Raw genomic sequence first — 22,181 nt, 5'->3', positions numbered from 1 at the left:
TGTATTAATTTGTCACTGGTTTAGTTTTGTGTCTTATTTTTCTGGTCAGCTTGTAATCGGTTAGGGCATTTACTTTTATACTTTAATCTGAATCAGTTCTGGATGTGCCTGTTTGTGCATACACAATTAAGAGCCCCTTGTCTTTTATGAAATATGTACTTGATGGTAAGCAATGCCACTTTTGGCTTATTTCAATTTATCAGTGAAAATAAATGTCTACATTTAGCAAAGTATTGCCTCAGATTGCCCCAAATGTAATTGTTCCATAATGAAAAGTATCATCCTTGAATTGTATCGTAGCCCATGTATCAAGGTGCATATTGGATCATTTTATAAAGGAAAATATGCACAACCCTCGTTTGACCATTGATCAAAGGAAAGATCTGCCATTTGATGCATATTTGAACCAAATTTTAAATCATGTCTTCCTTTGGGCTACCTAAGGGCATCCAGCATCTGAAATCAGTTTGTGTATTTTTGAGATACAGTGCAGACAAACAAGGAAACAGATAAAGGGCAACAAAAACCTAGCCTCCTTCCTAGAAGTAAGGATTGTGGACCTATAAACTCCACTGCCGCATGTGCACTGAAGTTAATAGTAGAAATCTCTTTTGATGAGCTCTTTAATGTCACGAGACAATGAAGTTACAGAGCTGGAGGAGTCAATTCAATTCGTTTGGCAGAGGTGCTGTCCTTCAGACTATTCAAAAGTGAGCACTTGAATTAGCAGTGATGTACAAGTCCTGCTCAAGCTGGTATCAGCACAAAGCTGCTGGACTGAAGACGCAATTCACAACAGCAACTGAATGTGCGTTGACACAGGAGCAGCTTTGCAAGGTGCGATGCTGGAAAAAAAAAAAAACAACTATTATCCAGGAACACGGTTAAGAGCTTGAAATGTGCACTGCACATAAATATTGTTTTTAATATGTTACACTGAATTTTTGTACTGATAGTTACAAATCAGAAACCTGACTAAGAGGATTTGTCAATTGCTGTAGGACAATTAACATAAATACACAAGGATCTACTCACACCATCAATTAATCTCATTAACTACTAAATCATGTATTCTACACAATTTATTGCTAATTAAGAATACAGTCATTAGCCGTGCTTCCATTGCCCTCCAAATTGCACACTTTGAAGTAGTGTATTGAAAATATGCAAAATGCAGTGGTTCTCAACCTGGTCCTGTCTGTTAGCATTTGAATGACTGCACACCTGATTGAGCTCAACAGCTTGTGGCGGAGCAGGGAGAGATGGAACATGCATAGTAGACCTCTTCAAATGAGACCTTTTTCATCAAACGTATGCAAACTGATATTATTCCCATTCTCCAAGGTCTAAATTAACTAAATATACTAGTTACTTTGATCTTGGACCTTGGCTATGCCTGCCTCAAGAGCCATGTACTTTTATTGTTGACTTTTTCAAAAACGCTGCAAACTTCGGGATATTATGTCCTTGTTTTCTTTGTAGATTCCCAGAGGTTGATGCTATAGCATTGAAAGTGGTACCAAATGAAAGTTAATAAAATTTTCTTGCATATGGTGTCAAACACATGAACACCTGTGTAAATTTTAACTAATTTTAATGCACAAACATACATATTTTTGATGTTTGGAAAGGATGACATCATATGATACATAACTTTATCTCAAAAATGTTACTCTATAGTCTATACAGCTTTACTCTATAAGTATGTGTTGTGCAATTGAAGTTTTTTCTAAGTGATGGTTTTGATATAGCATACAAACATATTAAGTTAGTACTAAGTAGCAGTCAAAATGGGAGGTTGTGTTCAGCAATGTCAAGAGTCCTGACAACCCGATGTTCAAGAATGTGAAAGAGAAGTGGGACAAGTTGGATAAGGACTGCCCAAGAGTTCTGGGCCTAGTTGAACAAGACTTGAAACAGAAGAAGACAAGCACAATTGCAGTTGTAAGCAATTTCCTTGAGGAAGCAAGTCAGAGGGCAGATTACAGAGAGGTGGCAGAGCTGTGCCTGATCCTCCTTGGTGAGGAACCTCCCCGAGGTATCCACTGGGCCAAGCCAGGTGCCATTCACCAGGCCTGCTGGATGGCCAGGAACATTTACTGTATGAAGATGCTCATGTTTTCCAAGGAACTCAAATACAACAAGGACACTAGCTTCAAGCTGGAGAGGATGAACAAGTTCCTGGCCTTATTCTACACCAGCCACTGGGTGACCACCACATCTGCTGCTGACGCTCCTATCCATGACCTCCAGCTTATGAAGGACATGCTGCAATACAAGCAGCATGACTATAAACTGGCGACCTCTGTTCTCAAGAAAATGAACAACCACCGCTGGTATCTGACCCAGGAACTGGTGACATTCACCTTGTTCAGCTCACATAACAGTATGACCAAATCTGCAAAGGAGAAGCTTGCAGTCAAGCTGTCAGAAACAGAGAAACCTGACAGCTAGAGGAAAGGCAAGCCAGTGTTTCCTGTCATCAACGCAGCTACAGTTCTCACAGACCTGGTAGGGCCAGAGTCTCACTTTCTGTTTGATGCTCTTGGGGTGGAATGTGACTGGCTCACTACTCCTGCTGACACCTGGGAAGACAATGACAGCTACAGTAATGCACAGAAGTTTGTGAGGTCAGTGAAAGTGACCAATGATGTGGCTGAGAGAGGTCTGAAACTGATGAGTGACTTTGTGACTCAAATCACAACTGACCCAGAGCAGAGAAGCTGCTTACTACAAGTTGTGGAGTACCACAGGAACAAATTTGACAGTTTCAAGAAAGCCACATTGAACAAGTGACAATACATGTATTAGTGACATCCTATCTGACAGTTTCTTACACAATATTTGTGTCAGTGTGTAATGCATTGTGTAATGTAATGTGTCAACACATTGTGTAATCATCTTTACCAGTACTCAGAATGGTTTGCATTCAGTTTGTCAAAAAGTAAGAGCCATTCATTGTTTGTTGTCTATATGACAAAGTCATAGTGTTCTACTCATAGTTGTACCCATTTTGACTGCTACTTAGTACTAACTTAATATGTTTGTATGCTATATCAAAACCATCACTTAGAAAAAACTTCAATTGCACAACACATATTTATAGAGTAAAGCTGTATAGACTATAGAGTAACATTTTTGAGATAAAGTTATGTATCATATGATGTCATCCTTTCCAAACATCAAAAATATGTATGTTTGTGCATTAAAATTTGTTAAAATTTACACAGGTGTTCATGTGTTTGACACCAAATGCAAGAAAATTTTATTAGCTTTCATTTGGTACCACTTGCAATGCTATAGCATCAACCTCTGGGAAGCTACAAAGAAAACAAGGACATAATATCCCGAATTTTGCAGCGTTTTTGAAAAAAGTCAACAATAAAACTACATGGCTCTTGAGGCAGGCATAGCCAAGGTCCAAGATCAAAGTAACTAGTATATTTAGTTAATTTAGACCTTGCAGAATGGAAATAATATCAGTTTGCATAAGTTTGATGAAAAAGGTCTCATTTGAAGAGGTCTAATGCATAGGTTAGGTGGTACTTGGAGACCAGGATGAGAACCACTGGCTTAATAGGAAGAGATGTATCTAAAAAAAAAAAAAAAAAATTCAAATATTGCCAACAAGGTTTTTAAGCTTGCATGAGGTACTTTTTCAGGCAAATTAAAAAAAGTCATATTTTCCAAAACTGCAATGGAAACACTGAGTCACATGACACTGTAAAATACATGGCATGGTATGTGTGGACAGAGGAAGAGATGGAGGGCTTGTTAAACCTTATAAGAAATAACGTTCCGACAATCTTGCATTAAAAAACAAAACAACAAAAAGGCAATATTTAGCAGGAATTACCCATCCATTGCCATGACTATTGGAACTGCAGTTCTGGTGAGAATCACACTGGAGTGACACTTCAAAACCCAGCAGTCGCATTCCATCACAATATAAACGCAGTCATTTCACTATAGTGTTCTGCCAACATGCTGAAAATATCGCTTGACTTTTGCACAAATCTGTAATAGAAACCCAGCTACTGTCTATTTACAGCAGTCATGTTGTTCAACATTCTTGGGGCTGCAGTGCTGAGCAGACATCGGCAAGTCTATCTATAGCATGTCTGGCAAATTAATAAAGAACAACAACAACAACAACAAAAGCTAAGTTTTAAGCAACTTGTCTGTGTGGAGATGCAAACATGCGCACACACACACACACACACACACACACACACACACAGAGCACTAGAAGATTGAATAATAATAATAAATAGGTCCAACTGCACCTTTAAACTGTGAAATATTAAAACAGCCATCTACTTTTTAAACAACCAATACCATGATGTTCCTTTACAGAATTATTACTGATAATTCTGAGTTATCATTTGACATTATTGTGGTCAACTGGACATTGTATATTCAAATAAATATATTTTTATATCTAAATCTATCTGGTTCCTTTCAAAGCACTTGAATTCACATTATAGAGCATAAAATAAATTATAAAAGTTACATCATTACACAGTAGGACGGCAAGGCCAGTCAAAACAATGAGCGAACAGGCCGTCTTCCCATGCTACTAAATGGTGCAAGACTCAAAACCACAGTATTGCATTTATAGTGCCGTAATAAAATTTCTTTATGACAGCAGTGAGAAGTGATCACCTGCATCAGCCATTTCAACAACAGTTGGACAACCAAGTTTTACCTGCATAGCACCTCCCTTGTTAAAATGCAGTGCACGCGTAAACATCAGCCAGACAAAGAGGAGCATCAAGCCTCAATACATCCTGGATCTATACCACCCGCAGCCCAAAGCCATAGAAAGGTCTTTGTCAAAGGTCATCACCTTAACCCTCTTAGCAACCACACAGAGCTATCAGCCTAATGGAAAAGTAAAAGGGCTGCTCTGGTTGACTGGAGCAAAGCAAACAAGGAGAGACAGGTGGAACAAACACAAGACTTTCACGTATGCAGTCACATCTAGAAAGGCAATACAAGCAATGTACTGTGCACAAACCACCCACGCTGAGCTATTACTATAGCTATTGTTATACTTAAACTCACATCATTCATCTGCATGTAATCACCTGGTGGGTAGTTAAATTCCATTTTACACAGTGGCTCCCCAGGTTTTCACATTAATTCATAATTTTAATGCCAGGAAATACAATAATTAAACATTAAGTCCACTCTTCCACTCAACCATATTATGTCCTTCAAATTTTTGAGTTTCTAAAATCAACTATTAAAGGTGGAAAAACAAGCAAATTTAACTGTATTAACAAAAACTAAGTTGGGGGGGTGGGGGGTTACATTTGCATGTTACTGGGCAGCACTGTGGCTTAGTGGTTAGCACGGTTGCCTCATAGCAAGAAGGTCATGGGATCGTTCCCACGTATGGCCTTTCTGTGTGGAGGTTGCACGTTCTCCACATGTTTACGTGGGTTCCCTCCAGGTCTTCCAGCTTCCTCCCACTTCCAAACACATGCAGATTAGTTGAAGTGGAAACTTTCAATTGTCCGTAGGTGTGCACGCGGGTGTGAGCGTGTTTGTCTGTCTATATGTGCTCCTGTGACAGACTGTCGTCCTGTCCAGGGTGTACCCTGTCTCCTCATGTCCTATGACCGCTGGGATAGGCTTGACAGCCCCCCCTTTAACTGGAGTAAGCGGATATAGAAAATGACTGGATGGGTGGATGCATGTTACTGTTGACTGAATAAAAATGGCAACTTACACTTTGCACAAAGTGACATTTTTATACAGAAAAACTCTATAAGGCGTTCACAAAACTGACATCACCACAGAGGAATGCATCTGATTTTATTTTTCCAGATTTGTCATTTCTTTGGATTTTGCTCTCATCTACTGACTTTTAAAGAGCCTCAACAGCAAATATGCAAAGACAAACAAACCTACAACATTTAACAAGGACTTAAAATTGGGACTTTATAGAATCAGATCAGTTCTGGACTGTTTTGCATGCTATCTGTTACTGTTAAAATGGCAGACGCAGTGAGTTGGTCCTCCGAGTCTGGTCTGATTGAGGTTTCTTCCTAAAAAAAAAAAATGCCAGGGGGAGTTTTCCCCTTACTACTGTCACCTATATGTGCTTGCTCAGGGGGTTGGTAAGGTTAGACCTTATCCATGGAAACACCTTGGGGTGACTGCTGTGATTTGGCACTATATAGATTAGAGCGCAAAGTGCCAACACTAGTTTACAATTCCAAAAATTTTTAACTTGAAAAATATTTTCAAGTTCATACTCCTGTTAGAAGTGGCATTTCATAAGCTAAAATATAGTACAAAATATAGATCAAAAGGGCTTTTGAATGTTAAAATCAAATATCCGCAATACGGATCAGATGCGGATCAATCTTTGTCAGGAGATAGTGAGTGCCCGTCTGCATAGATGAGAGTGACTGGGGCACGTTTGATTAAGATATAATGTAAAATATACAATAATAATAATAATGGGGATTTCAATGGCCACAAAATCTGTAATCCGGATCAGATCCTGATCAAACTTTGTCAGTCGATAAAGGATATCATCCTACACAATGATTTCAAATATGAAAGAAATTAGATTTTTTTTTTTTGACAGTTCTGAATTTTTGAAAATTCCTTAAATGTTAAAGGATAGGGATTTTCCAATATTTTTCCTGACTTTGACCTTTGACATTGAAAACAGAATCAGTTCTTGCCAGTAAGGACAAGAATCCTCTGTAAAAATGCCATAACAATATATGAAAAATTGTGGGTTCCAGGCTGTTCACAAACAGCCAAAAAAAAACAAAAAAACAAACAGCAGCAAAAACAAAACCTCTGCCCAACTTTGTTGGTAGAGGCAATAAACTGAATTGAATTAATGTTACATATAATTATGTGGAGGTTTATATGACGTGTCTATAGGTCTAGACCACTTACATGTCAGACCATTTCTAGTTTACATGTGTGCAGTGTCCATCTACATAGATACACTTCAATAACTTCACTTTGGGGGAGCACGCCAGGGGTCGCCAACCCAAGCAAAAGCAATGGGTCCTGATGGCATCTGCACACAGATGCTGAAAGACTGTGCAGACCAGCTTCCTGGGAATTTCACCAAAATCTTCAACTGGTCCCTGACACAGTCTGTTGTCCTGTCACGCTTGAAGACCTCCACCACAGTCCCCCTACCCAAGAAATCCCCCATAACCCGCCTCAATGACTGCCGGCTTGTTGCTCTCACACCGGTGGTGATGAAATGTTTGGAAAAACTGGCTAGAAGTCACATCATGTCTTTCATAACCTCCCACTTCAGACCCATACCAATTTGCCTACAAGGCCAACAGGTCAACAGAGGATTTCCTGACTCTCTTCATCGGTTATAGTTCAGCATTCAACACCATCCTCCCCCATGGCCTCATGAGGAAACTGCTGAACCTCAGTCTACCTCATTCCACATGACTTTCTGTCAGATTGCTCACAGAGAGTAAAGATTGGCCCCCATATATCCACAGCTCTCACCCTCGGCACCAGTTCCCCTCAAGTCAGCATGCTGAGCCCGCTGCTCTTCACCCTATACACCTCTGACTGCACCCCTATCCACACCAGCAACACCTTCATTAAATATGCTGATGACACCACAGTGGTAGGCTGTATCACTGGAGGAGATGAGTCCACCTACCAGGATAAGAGGAAAGAGCAGACGGTGTGGTGTAGAGAAAATAACCTGCTCCTGAACACATCAAAAACCAAGGAGATAATCACAGACTTCAAAAGAAACAAAACAGACAGACATTCAACCCTTTATTATTGGGGAGACCTGTGTGGAAAGGGTCAGGGACTTCTGTTTCCTGGGAGTCCACACAGATGAGAAACTGACCTGGAACAGGAACACCACACACTTGGTAAAGAAGGCACAACGAAGACTTCACTTTCTGAGAATTCTCAGGAAAAATAACATAAACCAGAAATTGCTTGTCTTTTTACCACTCTACCATGGAAAGCATCCTCACATACTGCCTCTGTACTTGGTTTGCCAGCTGCACTGGGGCAAACAGGAAAGAGCTGCAGAGGGTTACCAAAATGGCAGAAAAGATCACTGGGTGCCCTCTACCCACACTGGGGAACCATCAAGACTCTTAAAGCCCCTTTCACACCGGACGTGCTTCAAGTTGCTTCCTGTGGCAGAAAAGATCACTGGGTGCCCTCTACCCACACTGGGGAACCATCAAGACTCTTAAAGCCCCTTTCACACCGGACGTGCTTCAAGTTGCTTCCTGTGGCAGAAAAGATCACTGGGTGCCCTCTACCCACACTGGGGAACCATCAAGACTCTTAAAGCCCCTTTCACACCGGACGTGCTTCAAGTTGCTTCCTGTGGCGTCATGAGGATGCAGGAATATCTGCGTCAGGTGCACACACCAGGGGGCAGAGAGGAGGTGAGAACGCAGCCTGCAGGTTCTCTGCACAGAGGAATCAAAATGCACAGTTTGGCTGCAGACAAACTGTGCACTCTGATTCCTCTTCTAGTTTATATTTGTTCTTGTGCTGAGCTGCAGGTCTGTGCTCTGAGTTCTGTTATAGTTTATCTTTCCTCCTTTGACCACGCGTGCGTGCAAAGGAACCATCCGTGAGCATATGTGGAGATGTCTGGAGTTATACTTGATGTGGACATGTCCTGTCTCTGGCAATCAGTCTGTGAGCAGGACTTATGTCCTTTATTTAACACAATGATGAGAGAGTTTGAGGGGAGAGTGAGGAGCACAGCCAACCTTTTTTTTTTCTTTTAATTGTTCACATGTGCCCGCACGAACGAATCGTCCGTGAGTGGATTGGAGATGTCCGGACTTTTTACTGGATGTGGACATGTCCTGTCTCTGGCAATCAGTCTGTGAGCAGGACTTTTGTGGATTTTATTTAAACACTTTTGTGAGAGAAGAGTGAGGAGCTGTAGCTGCAATCAGCATTTTTATTTTTCTGTGCTCTTTTTTGAGCTTGAAGCTTTACTGCATTGTGTACACGGTATAAAAACAATCCTGCGTGATTTATACTTCAGGAACAATGGAACACAGCAGGAATCATAAACTGGCATCGGGTAAAGTTGTCTTGTGAGGGTGTGGCTTCCAGTCATGTTGAGTACTGTCCTGCTGCGCTGAAACCACTTAATTTCTGTGTTGAGCACAGGATGCAAAAAAATTAAACATGTTTAATTTTTGACATCTGATTTGCTTCGTCCTTTGCATCCCTCGCACTGTTGTGGCGCTGAGCTGCATCATCTCGGCACTGGGTTGCTTCCACCCAACTGAAAGCAGCCCCGGTGTGAAAGGGGCTTAAGGCCCCCTGACACAAGCATGACTTCTGATTGACGCACTTGCACGCCCGTCGTGACGATCCCACCCTGCTGTGATCCCAGCTGGATGCCGTTCTTTGTTCCATCACCAGCCACAAGCTCTGCGCTGGACGCTGTGTATATAAAATAATTATTTTGTGTCGGATTAATCATTTTCTCTGCAAATTGGCCGTTGAAAATGGCTCTAATCGCTTCCTGAATCATAGAGGACCGCTCAAGCTTCAGCCATTCGCATGCGCGCGTCTAATGAGCTGCAGAAAGCATTTTGAGCCATCTAAAAAGGTAATTATTTGTCATGTTTACATTGTCATGGCTTGGTAAAACAGTTGTGTGTTCTTTCCTTCTTGTGTGCAGCTGTTAAAGTGTGTTTTTGATAGATTTAACATCTTGCCATAATCCTTCAGACGAGCTGCGCTCTGATGCAATCTGCTCTGTTCACTTTGTCTTTACTCCACTTTACAAGCTGCACGTCGTGTTGGCAATTAGATGACGCCATATAGCATGACATTTATGCGTGAAAGATTTTTTTGAACATTTCAAAATTCTCTTTGCACAATTGCACGCACCGGCGCCCCTCAAACGTTCGGTCGACACCAGTTAAAGACAAGTTTACTCTGCAGCATGACACAGATTGTGCAAGTGTGTGAATCAAAGTCATGCTCGTGTCAGGGGGCCTGTACTGTCTCAGGAGAGCCAACATCATCCTAAAGGACTCATCCCCACCCTGGCCACTCTGTTTGAGTTACTGCCATCAGGCAGACAAGACGGTACAGGGCCAATAAAGCAAGTACAAACACATTCAAAAACAGTTTCTACCTAACTGCTGTTAGAGCTTTGAATGCCACTGGAACCAAATAACCATGTCACATGCCACACTTGAAATGAGTGCAATATCTGTTTATGTGCAATATCCACTGCTACTAAAATATCCACAGTTTTGTACATACTTTTCTTTTTTATATGCAACCTCTTTTTGCTACTAGATTCTTACAATTTTTTTTCCTTTTTAATTTTGCTCTAGACATACCTCTTTCATACTGTTAAATTTTATGTTTACTTTTCTTTTCTTCCCCAGAGCTTTTAAGTCTGCGCATGGTTTACGCAGGTTTATATTTGCACTGAAAGGCTTGCACATTACCTTTCGCTGTACTGGTTACAATGACAATAAAGAATCTGTATCTGTACACCTTTACCAGTATTTTTCAGTTCAAATACAGGCCAGGGTGAGGATGGAGTTTATGATTAATGTAGGACTGACTGAATCATCTGCGGACATGAGCTCACCAGCAGATTCAGCAGAGAATGCCAGAACAGTAATCCTTTGTAGTGTACCCTTTAAATGGATACGTTGGAAAAGCAGGCTGTAGGTAGTACAGGTCTGGATCCGTATCGGACCCACTGCACATGTGCAATTGGATGTGTCAGAAGAATAATCCTGTGCAATGTACTGAGCAAATGGAAGTAAAAATGTACAATGAGATCAGAAATATCTGAGTCCTGATCTATAGCATATACATGCGCGTGCACACAGGCAATCACATCTTTAGACTGGTCCCATTTGTGCTTGGGATCATCACAACAGATCTGGTATGACTATGTCCTACAAAGTATGTGAACCAGAACAAAGATTTTATTTAAAATTTATGGCTTTATTTACACTATTGCATCCAAACACCATTTCTGGAAGGGCACTGCGTGCTTCCAGTGTTGGAAAGGGGATTCAAGCATGATGTCTCAGCTGCTAGGCAACTTTATTTTTCATGGTTTAGGGTTAAAAAAAAATTCTGAAATTCATAAAAAATTGGAAACTTGTACAATCCTTTAATTCAGTATATTTATACACTGCCAAATCCCAACATAGGTTACCCACATAAGTAACCACCCCTGAGCAAGCACACTGGCAAGGGAAAAAAACCCCATTAGGCTTTTTTATTTTTATATTATTAGAGGAAGAAACCTCAAGCAGACCAGATTTAGTGGAGTGCCCATCTACTTGAGTCATACCAATGATGAGAAAATAAAAAAAGTGCAACAAAGAATTGTCAAAATGCAGAAACAGAAATGTTGCAGCTAAACAACCACATACATATGGAGTCCATTGACCACAAACACCAGTGGCTGAACAGACATCCAAGAGGTGAAGGGCAGAGTCCCAGTAAAATTAACTACAACTGACAAGTCAGTGTTTGTACTGATACCAGATTAGTCATTAAAGAGGCCATTCCCCAGTTTTCATTCTGGTTCTCTAACCAATAGACATACACTGGATCTCAACAGCTCCACAGCTTTGCAGATGTTCAGAAGTCTTTTGGAACAATAGAATTTCAGGTCTACTTCAAGAAAATTTCTAATTCACCACATGGATCAGTTCCATATTGCGTGGAATAGATCTACATGTTGATTTGACAGAAGTTTTAGGCTGAATGCCCTTCCTCACACAACACTAGATGTATACTGAGAACCTGGGACCAATACCACAAAACATTAATTGTTGCCCTCATTTCTGAGCAGTAGAATGTAGTTCTGGGCAAGGCCAGGAACTTTACAAACGAACCTAATTGTTTCTTTCTCAATCTATACCCTTGAGTCTCGACAGCCATCCTGCATAAGAGTGGGCTTGAAGTTCCCACATGAATCGGATTCATTCAGCTTTTGCTACGAGTTACATTTTTCCAACAACTCCTTTGCAATCCTTGAAGCATACCATCACTTGATGGTGATTATTGACTACTTGACCACATGGCACATACAGTCAGTGACACCACAGTGTCTCAGCATACATATGACATGTTACCCAACCGACATCACTACAGTCTAAATGAACACGGTATGTTCTCCTAGTGAAAACTCCGGAAACGCATGACAGCATGATGCGTGGGAGCTTTAAACCTGAACACTTCCTGATCTTCGGCGGGTCTTGGAGGAGGAGCAGCGTCTGAACCCCCCTCCGGCACTGGGAACACAGGAACGGACCCGAATACGGACACGTATCATCCCATATGATTTCACCCTATCTCGTAGTGTTTAATAAGCGGTGAAGACCCGGTAAAGCGGGTTAACGTGCTTCCCGGTGATGGCAGCAGCGGCACAGCGGCAGGTCTGTGGCCGCTGACCGGCCAGCCCCGCGTCCGCGCTCCTACAAATCAATGAGCACCGAGCAGGCCCTTTATAACTGCAGCGCTACCACAACCGGCCCCCGAAAACGAAGAAAAGCAGCACAACAGCGCCTACATACAACGCTCCATCTTCTCTTTGTTGTGGAAGGAAATATAGCAGGGAGCGTGAGGACGGAGTTAAAAACAAAAACAACAAAAAAACAGCTGAAGAACGGATATCCTACCTTTCGGTTCATCGCTGTCCCTGAGTAGAAGTAGTACGCTATTCCCAGCACCCAGAGCACCGCAAAACACAACAATATCCTCGACTTCCTCCGCATGGCTGGCTCTGCTTTCCGTCACCGGCCGCCCGTGTCTGCCTGCGTGATTTTCAGGCTGTGCCCGTGCCGGTGTGGCTTCGTCAGTCGGTTTGGAGGAGCGGAGGGAGCAGGAAGCAGCCCAGCAACATCAGCGGGGTGAGAGGGCAAAGGCTAGCCGACGCTAATCCAATCAAACCCCGGCTCAGGCGGCGCCGGGGGAGGGCCGGGGGCTGACGGGGAATCAGCCCGAGCGTTCTGTGCTGCTAAAGCAGAGCGGAGGAGACGGACACATTCTGTGTAGGAAGTGATTGTTTAAAAAAAAAATAAATAAAAAATAATCCGCTGTAAAAGATCTGCCTGTAAAAGATCCGCGTGACGCTACGCACTAAACCGACGCTAGGGGAGTCAGAGAGGCTTTATTGTCTCCGGGGGGAGTCCACTCCTCTTTTTGCGAGACTTGACATCTGGATGTTCTTTGTTATAATTATTACCTCTTTCAAACAAAATAGTAAAGCGGAGGGACTAGTGTTGATGACCACCGTCTGCCGGTCTCAAAAAGTAATGAAGTGAATCCTACATTTTTGCTAGAATTTGCTCCTCTGCGTTAATTTCAAGTTCAGACTTCTCCTGTTAACAGAGGTGTGTTCTCTGAGAGTCTAGTTTCACAGTAAATCCCTTTGGCTTCTGCCTTGTTTTTTCACGCAGAATCGCTACAGTAGATCCAAGGTGGGTCTGCATGTTGATTTGGCACTGGTTTTGACACCGGATGCCCTCGCCACCACTGGAGGTGTGTCAGGGTCTACAGAGCATCAGCAGCTTCACAAGCTGTGATGTGACTTCAGGAGACCTGAGCCTGTCACTAACAGAGGAGCTCAACTGCTTCTTTGCTCGATTTGATACACCACCAGTGTACTAAATATTTGCTCATTTTGAAATGGATACCTGCAACACATTTCAAAAAAGCTGGGACAGTGGTATGTTTATCACTGTTATATCACCTTTCCTTCTAACAACACTCAATAAGCGTTAAGGTTTGTAGGTGGAATTCTTTCCTATTCTTGCTTGATGTACGACTTCAGTTGTTCAACAGTCCGGGGTCTCCGTTGTCGTATTTTTGCTTCACAATGCGCCACACATTTTCAATGGGTGACAGGTCTGGACTGCAGGCAGGCCAGTCTAGTACCCACACTCTTTTAGTACAAAGCTACACTGTTGTAACACGTGCAGAATGTGGCTTGGCATTGTCTTGCTGAAATAAGCAGTGACGTCCCTGAAAAAGACGCTGCTTGGATGGCAGCATGTGTTGTTCCAAAACCTGGATGTACCTTTCAGCATTGATGGTGCCATCACAGATGTGTAAGTTGACCATGCCATGGGCACTAACACACCCCATACAATCACAGATGCTGGCTTTTGAACTTTGCACTGGTAACATTCTGAATGGTCTTTTTCCTCTTTTGCCCAGAGACCACAATGTCCATGATTTCCAAAAAACAATTTGAAATGTGGACTCATCAGACCACAGCACACTTTTCCACTTTGCATCTGTCCATTTCAAACGAGCTTGGGCCCAGAGAATGTGGCAGCATTTCTGGATGTTGTTGATGTATGGCTTTTACTTTGCATGGTAGAGTTTTAACTTGCACTTGTACAATCCCACGCGGGTAAGATCCTTTACACAATGATGTTGGTTTTAATGCAGTGCCAACTAAGGGATCGAAGGTCATGGGCATTCAGTGTTGGTTTTCAGCCTTGCCGCTTACGTGTAAAAAGCTCTCCAGATTCTCTGAAACGTCTGAATATATTATGGACTGTAGATGATGGAATCCCTAAATTCCTTGCAATTGAACATTGAGAAACATTGTTTTTAAATGGTTGGACTATTTTTTTCATGCAGTTGTTCACAAAGTGGTGATCCTCACACCATCTTTGCTTGTGAATGGCTGAGTCTTTTGGGGATGCTCCTTTTATACCCAATCATGACACTCACCTGTTTCCAATTAGGTGTTCTTTGAGCATTCATTAACTTTCCCAGTCTTTTGTTGCCACTGTCCCAACTTTTTTGAAATGTGATGCAGGCATCCATTTCAAAATGAGCAAATATTTGCAGAAAAACAATAAAATTTATCAGTTTGAACATTAAATATCTTGTCTTTGTGGTGTATTCAATTGAATATAGGTTAAAGAGGATTTTTAAATCATTGTATTCTGTTTTTATTTACATTTTACACAATGTCCCAACTTCATTGGAATTGGGGTTGTATGAATAAAAGCTCCAACATTAGATTGCCTGTAAAGGGATATTGGTTTGTTTGAAACATTGAGCAGAAAATAAGAAGTGAGAAGATTGATGATTGTGAATACATGTAGTAGCAATAATAATTTGGGTTATGTCATGATACCTGGAGAGAATTTGAACATCCTACATGTAACAAAGTAGGCCTTGTAACTTAAAATGATTTAAAAGCTTTGATTAACAGGACAGGAGGGGCTTTAAAAATACACCTTTGTTTTTCTTTAAAAAGTAATTACTTGTTTTCAGAGATACAATAAACTCATACATACAAACATAACACATTAAAGCACACATTCTCACACACACACACACACACACACACACACACACACACACACACACACACACACACACACACACACACACACACACACACACACACACACACACACACACACACAGGCTCTTGGTCGATGCACACAGTAAATAAACCTTTTCAACTTTTTTTTATCAGTTAACCACAACAAGCAACAGATCCGTGCATAGGTACAGTCGCACCCATGCGCGTGCACACACACACACACACACTTGCATGAAATGAAGTCGCTTCCATCCCACACTGCTGACTTTATTTTCCCAAATTTTCCATCTGTTGGGATCTGAAGGGACTCTGTACATCTTGCACCCTTGTGTCTATTTGTGCATCCCAAAGCACAACAACCCGGCATTTTTCAGCGAAAAATAAACTCAGTATACAAGCAGATAGCTTAACAGCGAACGTGAATTTGGCCCAAAGATGGCACCACGAGTCACGTGTCCATTTCTCTTCTCACTTGTCATGTCGCTACTGTCTGTACTCTTCTTCCCCCACGTGCCCGTTCTCTTTTCTCTTCTCAGTGCTTCTGTGCATCTTCTCCGAAAGCTGCAGGGGGCATACATTTGCCAATTCTCCACACAGTGATATGACTCATAACAGAAAACCACTTTGCAGTGCAGATGATTTTTTAAGTGCTTGTGCCACCCCCCATGTGTCATGAAAAAATGCCGCTGCCTGGTCTCTCCCCCCCCCCACACCCCCATTTACTGTAGGTGAGCACGATGTGAGGCGCTTGCTCCTGGCAGTGAACCCCAGGTAGGCTGCTGGCCCAGACGGATGCCTTACAAGGTGCTCAGAGCACATGTCCACCAGCTGTCCAGCGTCTTCTGTAGGATATTTAATCTCTCCCTGGCCCGAGCAGTCATCCCCACCTGCCTACTCGAAATCTGCTACAATCATCCCCGTACCTAAAAAGTCACCCACAACCACCCTCAATGACTACCGCCCTGTGGCCCTCACACCTGTAATAATGAAGTCGCCTGGAGTAACAGCAGAGCTACGCCAGAATGCTCTTTGTGGATTACAGCTCGGCATTCACTACAATCATTCCGGAAATTCTGATCACCAAACTGGACACCTTGGGCCTCCTCCTTCTCACATGTACCTGGATCAAGGACTTTCTGACCAAAAGACCCCAGACTGTGAGACTTGGCCCATACCTTTCCTTCACCTGCACACTGAGCACCGGTTCACCACAAGGCTGTGTGCTGGGCCCCCACCTGTACTGTCTCTACACCTATGACTGCAGTCCAGACCACAGCAACATTATCATCATTGTCAAATTTGCTGACGACACCACAGTGGTCAGACTGATCTCGAAGGGAGACGAGCTAGCCTACAGAGAGGAGGTCCAAAAGCTAACAACCTGGTGTTCAGACAACAATCTGGCACTGAACACCAACAAAAACAAAGGAGATTATCATGGACTTCAGGAGGATCAGATCTGACCCCACCCACCCACATCAACGGCAAGTGTGTAGAGAGGGTCCACACATTCGGTTTCCTGGGAGTCCAGATCTTCAATGACCTCTCCTGGACAGACAAAGACCCAGTATGCCCCCGAACCCCTAGGGAAGCATGACCAGACACATTCACAAATCCATCCTCCTCCTCACCCCCTTCAAATCTTGGATCTGACCCTGTATGGAGCCCCAGAGTGGTTATAGACCAAGAAAAATTTAACAAGATAATGTTTTACTCCATTGAACACACAATACATTTTGACCTCTGCCAAGGAGGTAGCTCTGTCAGTGGTTTGTCTGTTTGACTGTTAGCACGATAATGCAAAACATAATTGACAGAGTTCATTGAAATTTAGTGAGCACACAGATAATGTTCCAGGAAATAAGTGATTCAGTTATGGAGGAGATCTGGTAATACATTCTGGAACTGAGAGCCAGAAGAATATTTGGCACATATCAACATTTAATTCAGAAAATTGTGAGGATGTTAATTACATTTAGTGAGCAGATGGATAATGTCCTAGAAATTGAAGGATTTTATTTTGAATTATATCTGAAAGATTTTAGGTGCTTTCAAGTTTTGTTTCTGCCACGATCCAGAAGACATTTTAAGCATTCAGGAACATTTCATTCCATGAAAATAATGCAAGTTTGTCCACTGCAGTTCTTTATCTGTTCTCATAAAATCCTATAAGGCTTGATGCTAAATGCAAATGAAAGTGGGTATTTTGGTGGTATAGTGCCTGTGTGCCTTCAAAAATATATTTGATATAATATAAAAGGCTGAAAACTGCACCAACACCACCACTGTATGATGACATTACCAGCAGAAGGCAACCAGAAGTCATGTGATCATAACTTCCAGCTGGTAATATAACAGACTTCATATATCAGTCAAGAATCACCAAAGTCTATATTTAGGAAAAATAAAAGCTTCATTTTGGTTAATGAGTTTAAATAATAACAAATTGTGCCTTTAATACAATCGCTGATTACTGTTTACCTTCCCCTTTTCTGGGGCAGGGACACTGGATGGTAGGCAAAATAACTTTGGTAGCAGTGTGTAATCACAGACGTTTAATCGTGTCAGTTGTTGGTCATTCAGTCAGACATTTTGTAAGGATATATATTCTTTTTTTTTTTTTATTTCTAATGAGCAAGGCTAGCAACTATGCATCATCTCTGCAGCCCAAAGATCATCAAAGGTATGAGGAAAAGCTCCTGATATCATCGCAATTGATCATATTCAGACTGCAGAGGGGTATGAGGACAAGCACTCTTTTAAGCAGGTGGTGACTGGAATGAACGATTTGAACTAATGCACTGTCAACAGTATTTATCCCATTCATTGACTCATTTTCTATACCCACTTATTCCAATTAATGGCCCCGTCACACAGCATACGATGATTCCTGAATGAAGGGGAAAAAGCAAAAAAAAAATAAAATCACAATTCGTTGAGAAAAGGTGGACGAACGCACTTTATCACCGAATAGCCTGCGAATCAAGAGCGCAAAAGGGACGAAAGAGGGACGAAACGAAACCGAAGCTAACGCTGATCTTTACGCTTTAAACGTGCCTGTGTGTCTGCATCTCTGTGTTCCAGGACTCGGCACTGGGACGGAGCTGCTTCTCCTCCACAAAAGTGCTCAAAAACTGCTTTTGTACTGTGTGAAAACATTCATCTGGTTGAACAAAGTCAACCAAAGGCTAACGTTACAAAAACTAAGCAAATGATAAGAAACCGTCAAGAACGAGAGCAAAACGAAATACGGACAAATTCAGGTTTTCGTTGCCCTTTGTTCAAATTTTCGACAGTTTAAAAATCCAGACAAAGTGCCCGCTGCAGGAACAAAGCTGAGCGAAGGTTAAACGATGCCAACGAAAGTCCAGATTTCTATTTTCGTTAGGGCTTCGTTGCCCTTCATTAAGTGCCGTGTGACTGGGCCATAAGGTTCATGGGAGAGCTGGAGCCTATCCCACAAGAGGCGGGGTACAATCTGGACCGACTGCCAATCTATCACAGTGCCACGTATAGACAGATACATTCACTCTCACCTACAATGAATTTAAAGTTTCAAGTTCACCAAACTGGGCAGCATGGTGGATTAGTGGTTAGCACTGTTGCCTCACAGCGAGAAGGTCATGGGTTCAATTCCCACCTGTGGCCTTCTGTGTGGAGTTTGCATGTTTTCCCCATGTTTGCGTGGGTTTTCCCCAGGTGCTCCGGTTTCCTCCCACATCCAAAGACATGTGGCTTAGGTGGGTTGGAATCTTTAAATTGTCCGTAGGTGTGCGAGTGGGTGTGACTGTGTTTGTTTGTCTATATGTGGCCCTGTGACAGACTGGCGTCCTGTCCTAGGTGTACCCTGCCGCACGCTCTATGACTGGTGGGATAGGCTCTAGCCCCCCCATGACCCTTAATTGGACTAAGCGGTTGAAGGTGTGTGTGTGTGTGTGTGTGTGTGTGTGAGTTCACCAAACTTGAATGTCTTTGGAGGAAGCCGGAGCACCTGGAGGGAACCCACGCAAATACGGTGAGAACATGCAAACTCCACACAGAAAGGACCAGGCAGGAAGCGATCCCATGACCTTCTTGCTTTTAAGAAACAGTGCTAATCATTAAGCCACTGTGCCACCTCTATTTATCTCATGCACACAAATTAATCAAAATGTGGGAAGGAATTGTCACACAATAGCATTTTGAACATTCATGTAGTAAAACGTTGCCTTGATTTATTTTTTCTTTTCTGTCCACAGTATATCAAGTCTTTGACAAAGGCGCTGTGTGAGAGAAATCCCATAAAAAAATTGGTGACAAGCAAACTCATGGGTGTCAATTGGCTAATGACAGAGTAGAACTCTAAAATAGCTCAAATCATGTTTACCCAAACTTTACAACATAGCATACTTAACACGGTCTTGCATTTTATGATTACTTACAACATTCGTTGCTGTTGGCATTAAATTTCTATATTTAGTTTTTTTTTTTTTTCTTTTATCCAGTTAGGTCCCCAGGAAGGAGGGAAGCATTGTGCAGGTCAACAATAAATTAAAAGAAAAACAGCACAACTATAGTCAGTCTAACCTTTAATCATCTCCTCTTCGTGGCTAGTTTCAGTACAAAGAATGTTCTGTAATGATCTCCATGTTAGAGGTCATGTTAGTTTACTTTTTTGTAGTCATAGCTGTGATTCTAATCACATAGTAAGAGTCCCTTCGGCTGCTCCCTTGTTTGCACTCGGGGTCGCCACAGCAAATCCAAGGTGGATCTGCATGTTGAATTGGCAAGTTTTACGCCGGATGCCCTTCCTGACGCAACTCCACATTACATGGAGAAATGTGGCAGGGGTGGGATTTGAACCTGGAACCTTCCGCACTGAAACCAAGCGCATTAACCACTTGGCCACCACCCCTATATTGTGATTCTAATCACATAATTGTGTTCAAATGCTGTTTTGTTTTTAAAAACTAGTTCTCAGAGGTGTGGCCAGTAATGTGATTAGCCGGATATCCCTGATGGAGTTAGAGCAGCAGCCTGTCTTTACCAATCACCATTTTCATAATAAAGCTTCCTCTTGGTGAGGTCTTGACTGAAGATAAATGATTTCACAAAAAGGTTGACATAACAGGAGATCACTCTTTGCAGTTACTTTAGCTGATTTGCTCTAATTTTACATTCGATCTGAACATGGTTAGTCAGTTTCTAAAACAAAGAAATCAGTTCAGGATGTTGGATGACTGAAAGAATCTTTGTTTTCTAAATGTCCTCATTTATTTTCATACTGTAATAGTCACATATGCAGGATAGACACTATTCTGGTGCATGGGTCTCATAAGTTTAAAAATGCATTGTACTTGGTCTAGAGCTGGCATTAAATACCTAGGAATCATTATCCCTCTTTCTTTACATGATTTGTTTCAAGGCTAATTACAGTTAAACACTGGACATAATAAAAAAAACTGACCTAGAGAGGTGGTCAGCATTACCTCTCTCCATTCTTGGTCGCATTAACACTATACGTATGAATGTTCTCCCAAGATTGTTATATTTGATCCAAACGTTACCAGTAGGAATACCAAAATCCACATTTGTTGAATTGGATAAAATGATCTCAAAATTCATATGGCAAAGTAAGCACCCTTGCATAAAATACAAAACACTCCAAAGAAGCAAGGTAGAAGGGGGACTTAATCTTCCTTTTTTTAAGTAGTATTTCTGGGCAGCACAATTAAAGCCATTAAGCATAACATAAACATAACAAGCACAAACATAACCTCCTTGGCGGAGGTAATAACCTGTGTCTGCTACGTTTAATCTGCGTGGAATTTAAAAAAAAATTTAAAATTTAAAAAAGCAAACCGAATTTCAGACATCTTACGACATCTCGTATATATATGTCACTCTGGAACAAAGGCGACAAACAGTGTTGTAAAGGACAATAAGCACGACGTTAAAGAGCAAACAGGAAACGACTGCAGCTCACAGTGATTCTAACTGAAAATAATGGAGAAGCAACCTGAGCTTCTTCTGGCATTTTTATATAAAACAAAGAAAACAACGTCTATAAACCCAGAGAATATATTCATGAGAGTTTTAGGCACAATATACAAAGAGTTTAATATTGCCGTCCGTGTGATGCCCAATCAGAGCATCTCAAATGCATTTCTCCTGTCATGAACTTTTACCCACAAATCACTAACACTGCCAAGGCATGTCCACACTAAAACCTTCAAAATTAGTGCAATACTTACCTTCAAATTTAGTGCAATACTTTAAAACTAGAACATATAGGTGATGTTTTCACTTTATAAAACTTCAGAAGCGATGCTAATTTAAATAACACGTCCGAAATTAGTTTGGTTAAAATTTTAACCATAAGTTAAAACTGTATGCCTCTGGATGACTTGGGTGATATTGTCAGTGAGTTAAGATGGTGTCAAGAGCAATTATCTTGTGACCAGTTCTCTGAGTGCAGAGGATAGAGCGGTTTCTCCTGAAACCAGCTCTCCTCTGTTTACAGAGAATAGAGTGGTTTATCTGCTACGAAACATTTAACAGATAAGCACTAAAATCTTTCATATCAGATGTACCAAATGTTTTTAGCTGTCTAAGCTTTATTCACAACGCCTGCAAAAACATGTTAGGGATTTAAAAGTTATCGGACCAAAATGTATCTGAAGATAATTGGTCTGATTATGGTTTTCAAAGTTATATTAAACGCTAATCCGATAATGAAAACATTAGCTTCATTAATTAGCGGATTAGCTGAACTGTGCCCACCACTGCAGTGGCATTACTAGGTATAGTTCCAGCAAGTGTGCAGGGAAGGGCTAAATCATATTTTTAAATG

At 41.7% G+C, this 22,181-nt stretch overlaps 1 protein-coding gene across 1 annotated transcript in view; it reads right to left on the bottom strand.

The window, feature by feature from the left end:
* The window catches only part of galnt2 (UDP-N-acetyl-alpha-D-galactosamine:polypeptide N-acetylgalactosaminyltransferase 2), a 233,169-nt gene extending 220,087 nt beyond the window's left edge, over nucleotides 1-13,082 (bottom strand). Inside the window, exon 1 of the mRNA XM_034187676.1 lies at nucleotides 12,678-13,082. Within this exon, the coding sequence (XP_034043567.1) occupies nucleotides 12,678-12,773 (96 nt within the window). The 5' untranslated portion in view covers nucleotides 12,774-13,082. The remainder of the gene's footprint in view (nucleotides 1-12,677) is intronic.
* Nucleotides 13,083-22,181: the final 9,099 nt, after the last annotated feature.

The sequence above is a fragment of the Thalassophryne amazonica genome, chromosome 2 (genome assembly GCF_902500255.1).
Source record: "Thalassophryne amazonica chromosome 2, fThaAma1.1, whole genome shotgun sequence".
NCBI lineage: Eukaryota > Metazoa > Chordata > Actinopteri > Batrachoidiformes > Batrachoididae > Thalassophryne > Thalassophryne amazonica.
This window is presented reverse-complemented; position numbering and strand designations above follow the sequence as displayed.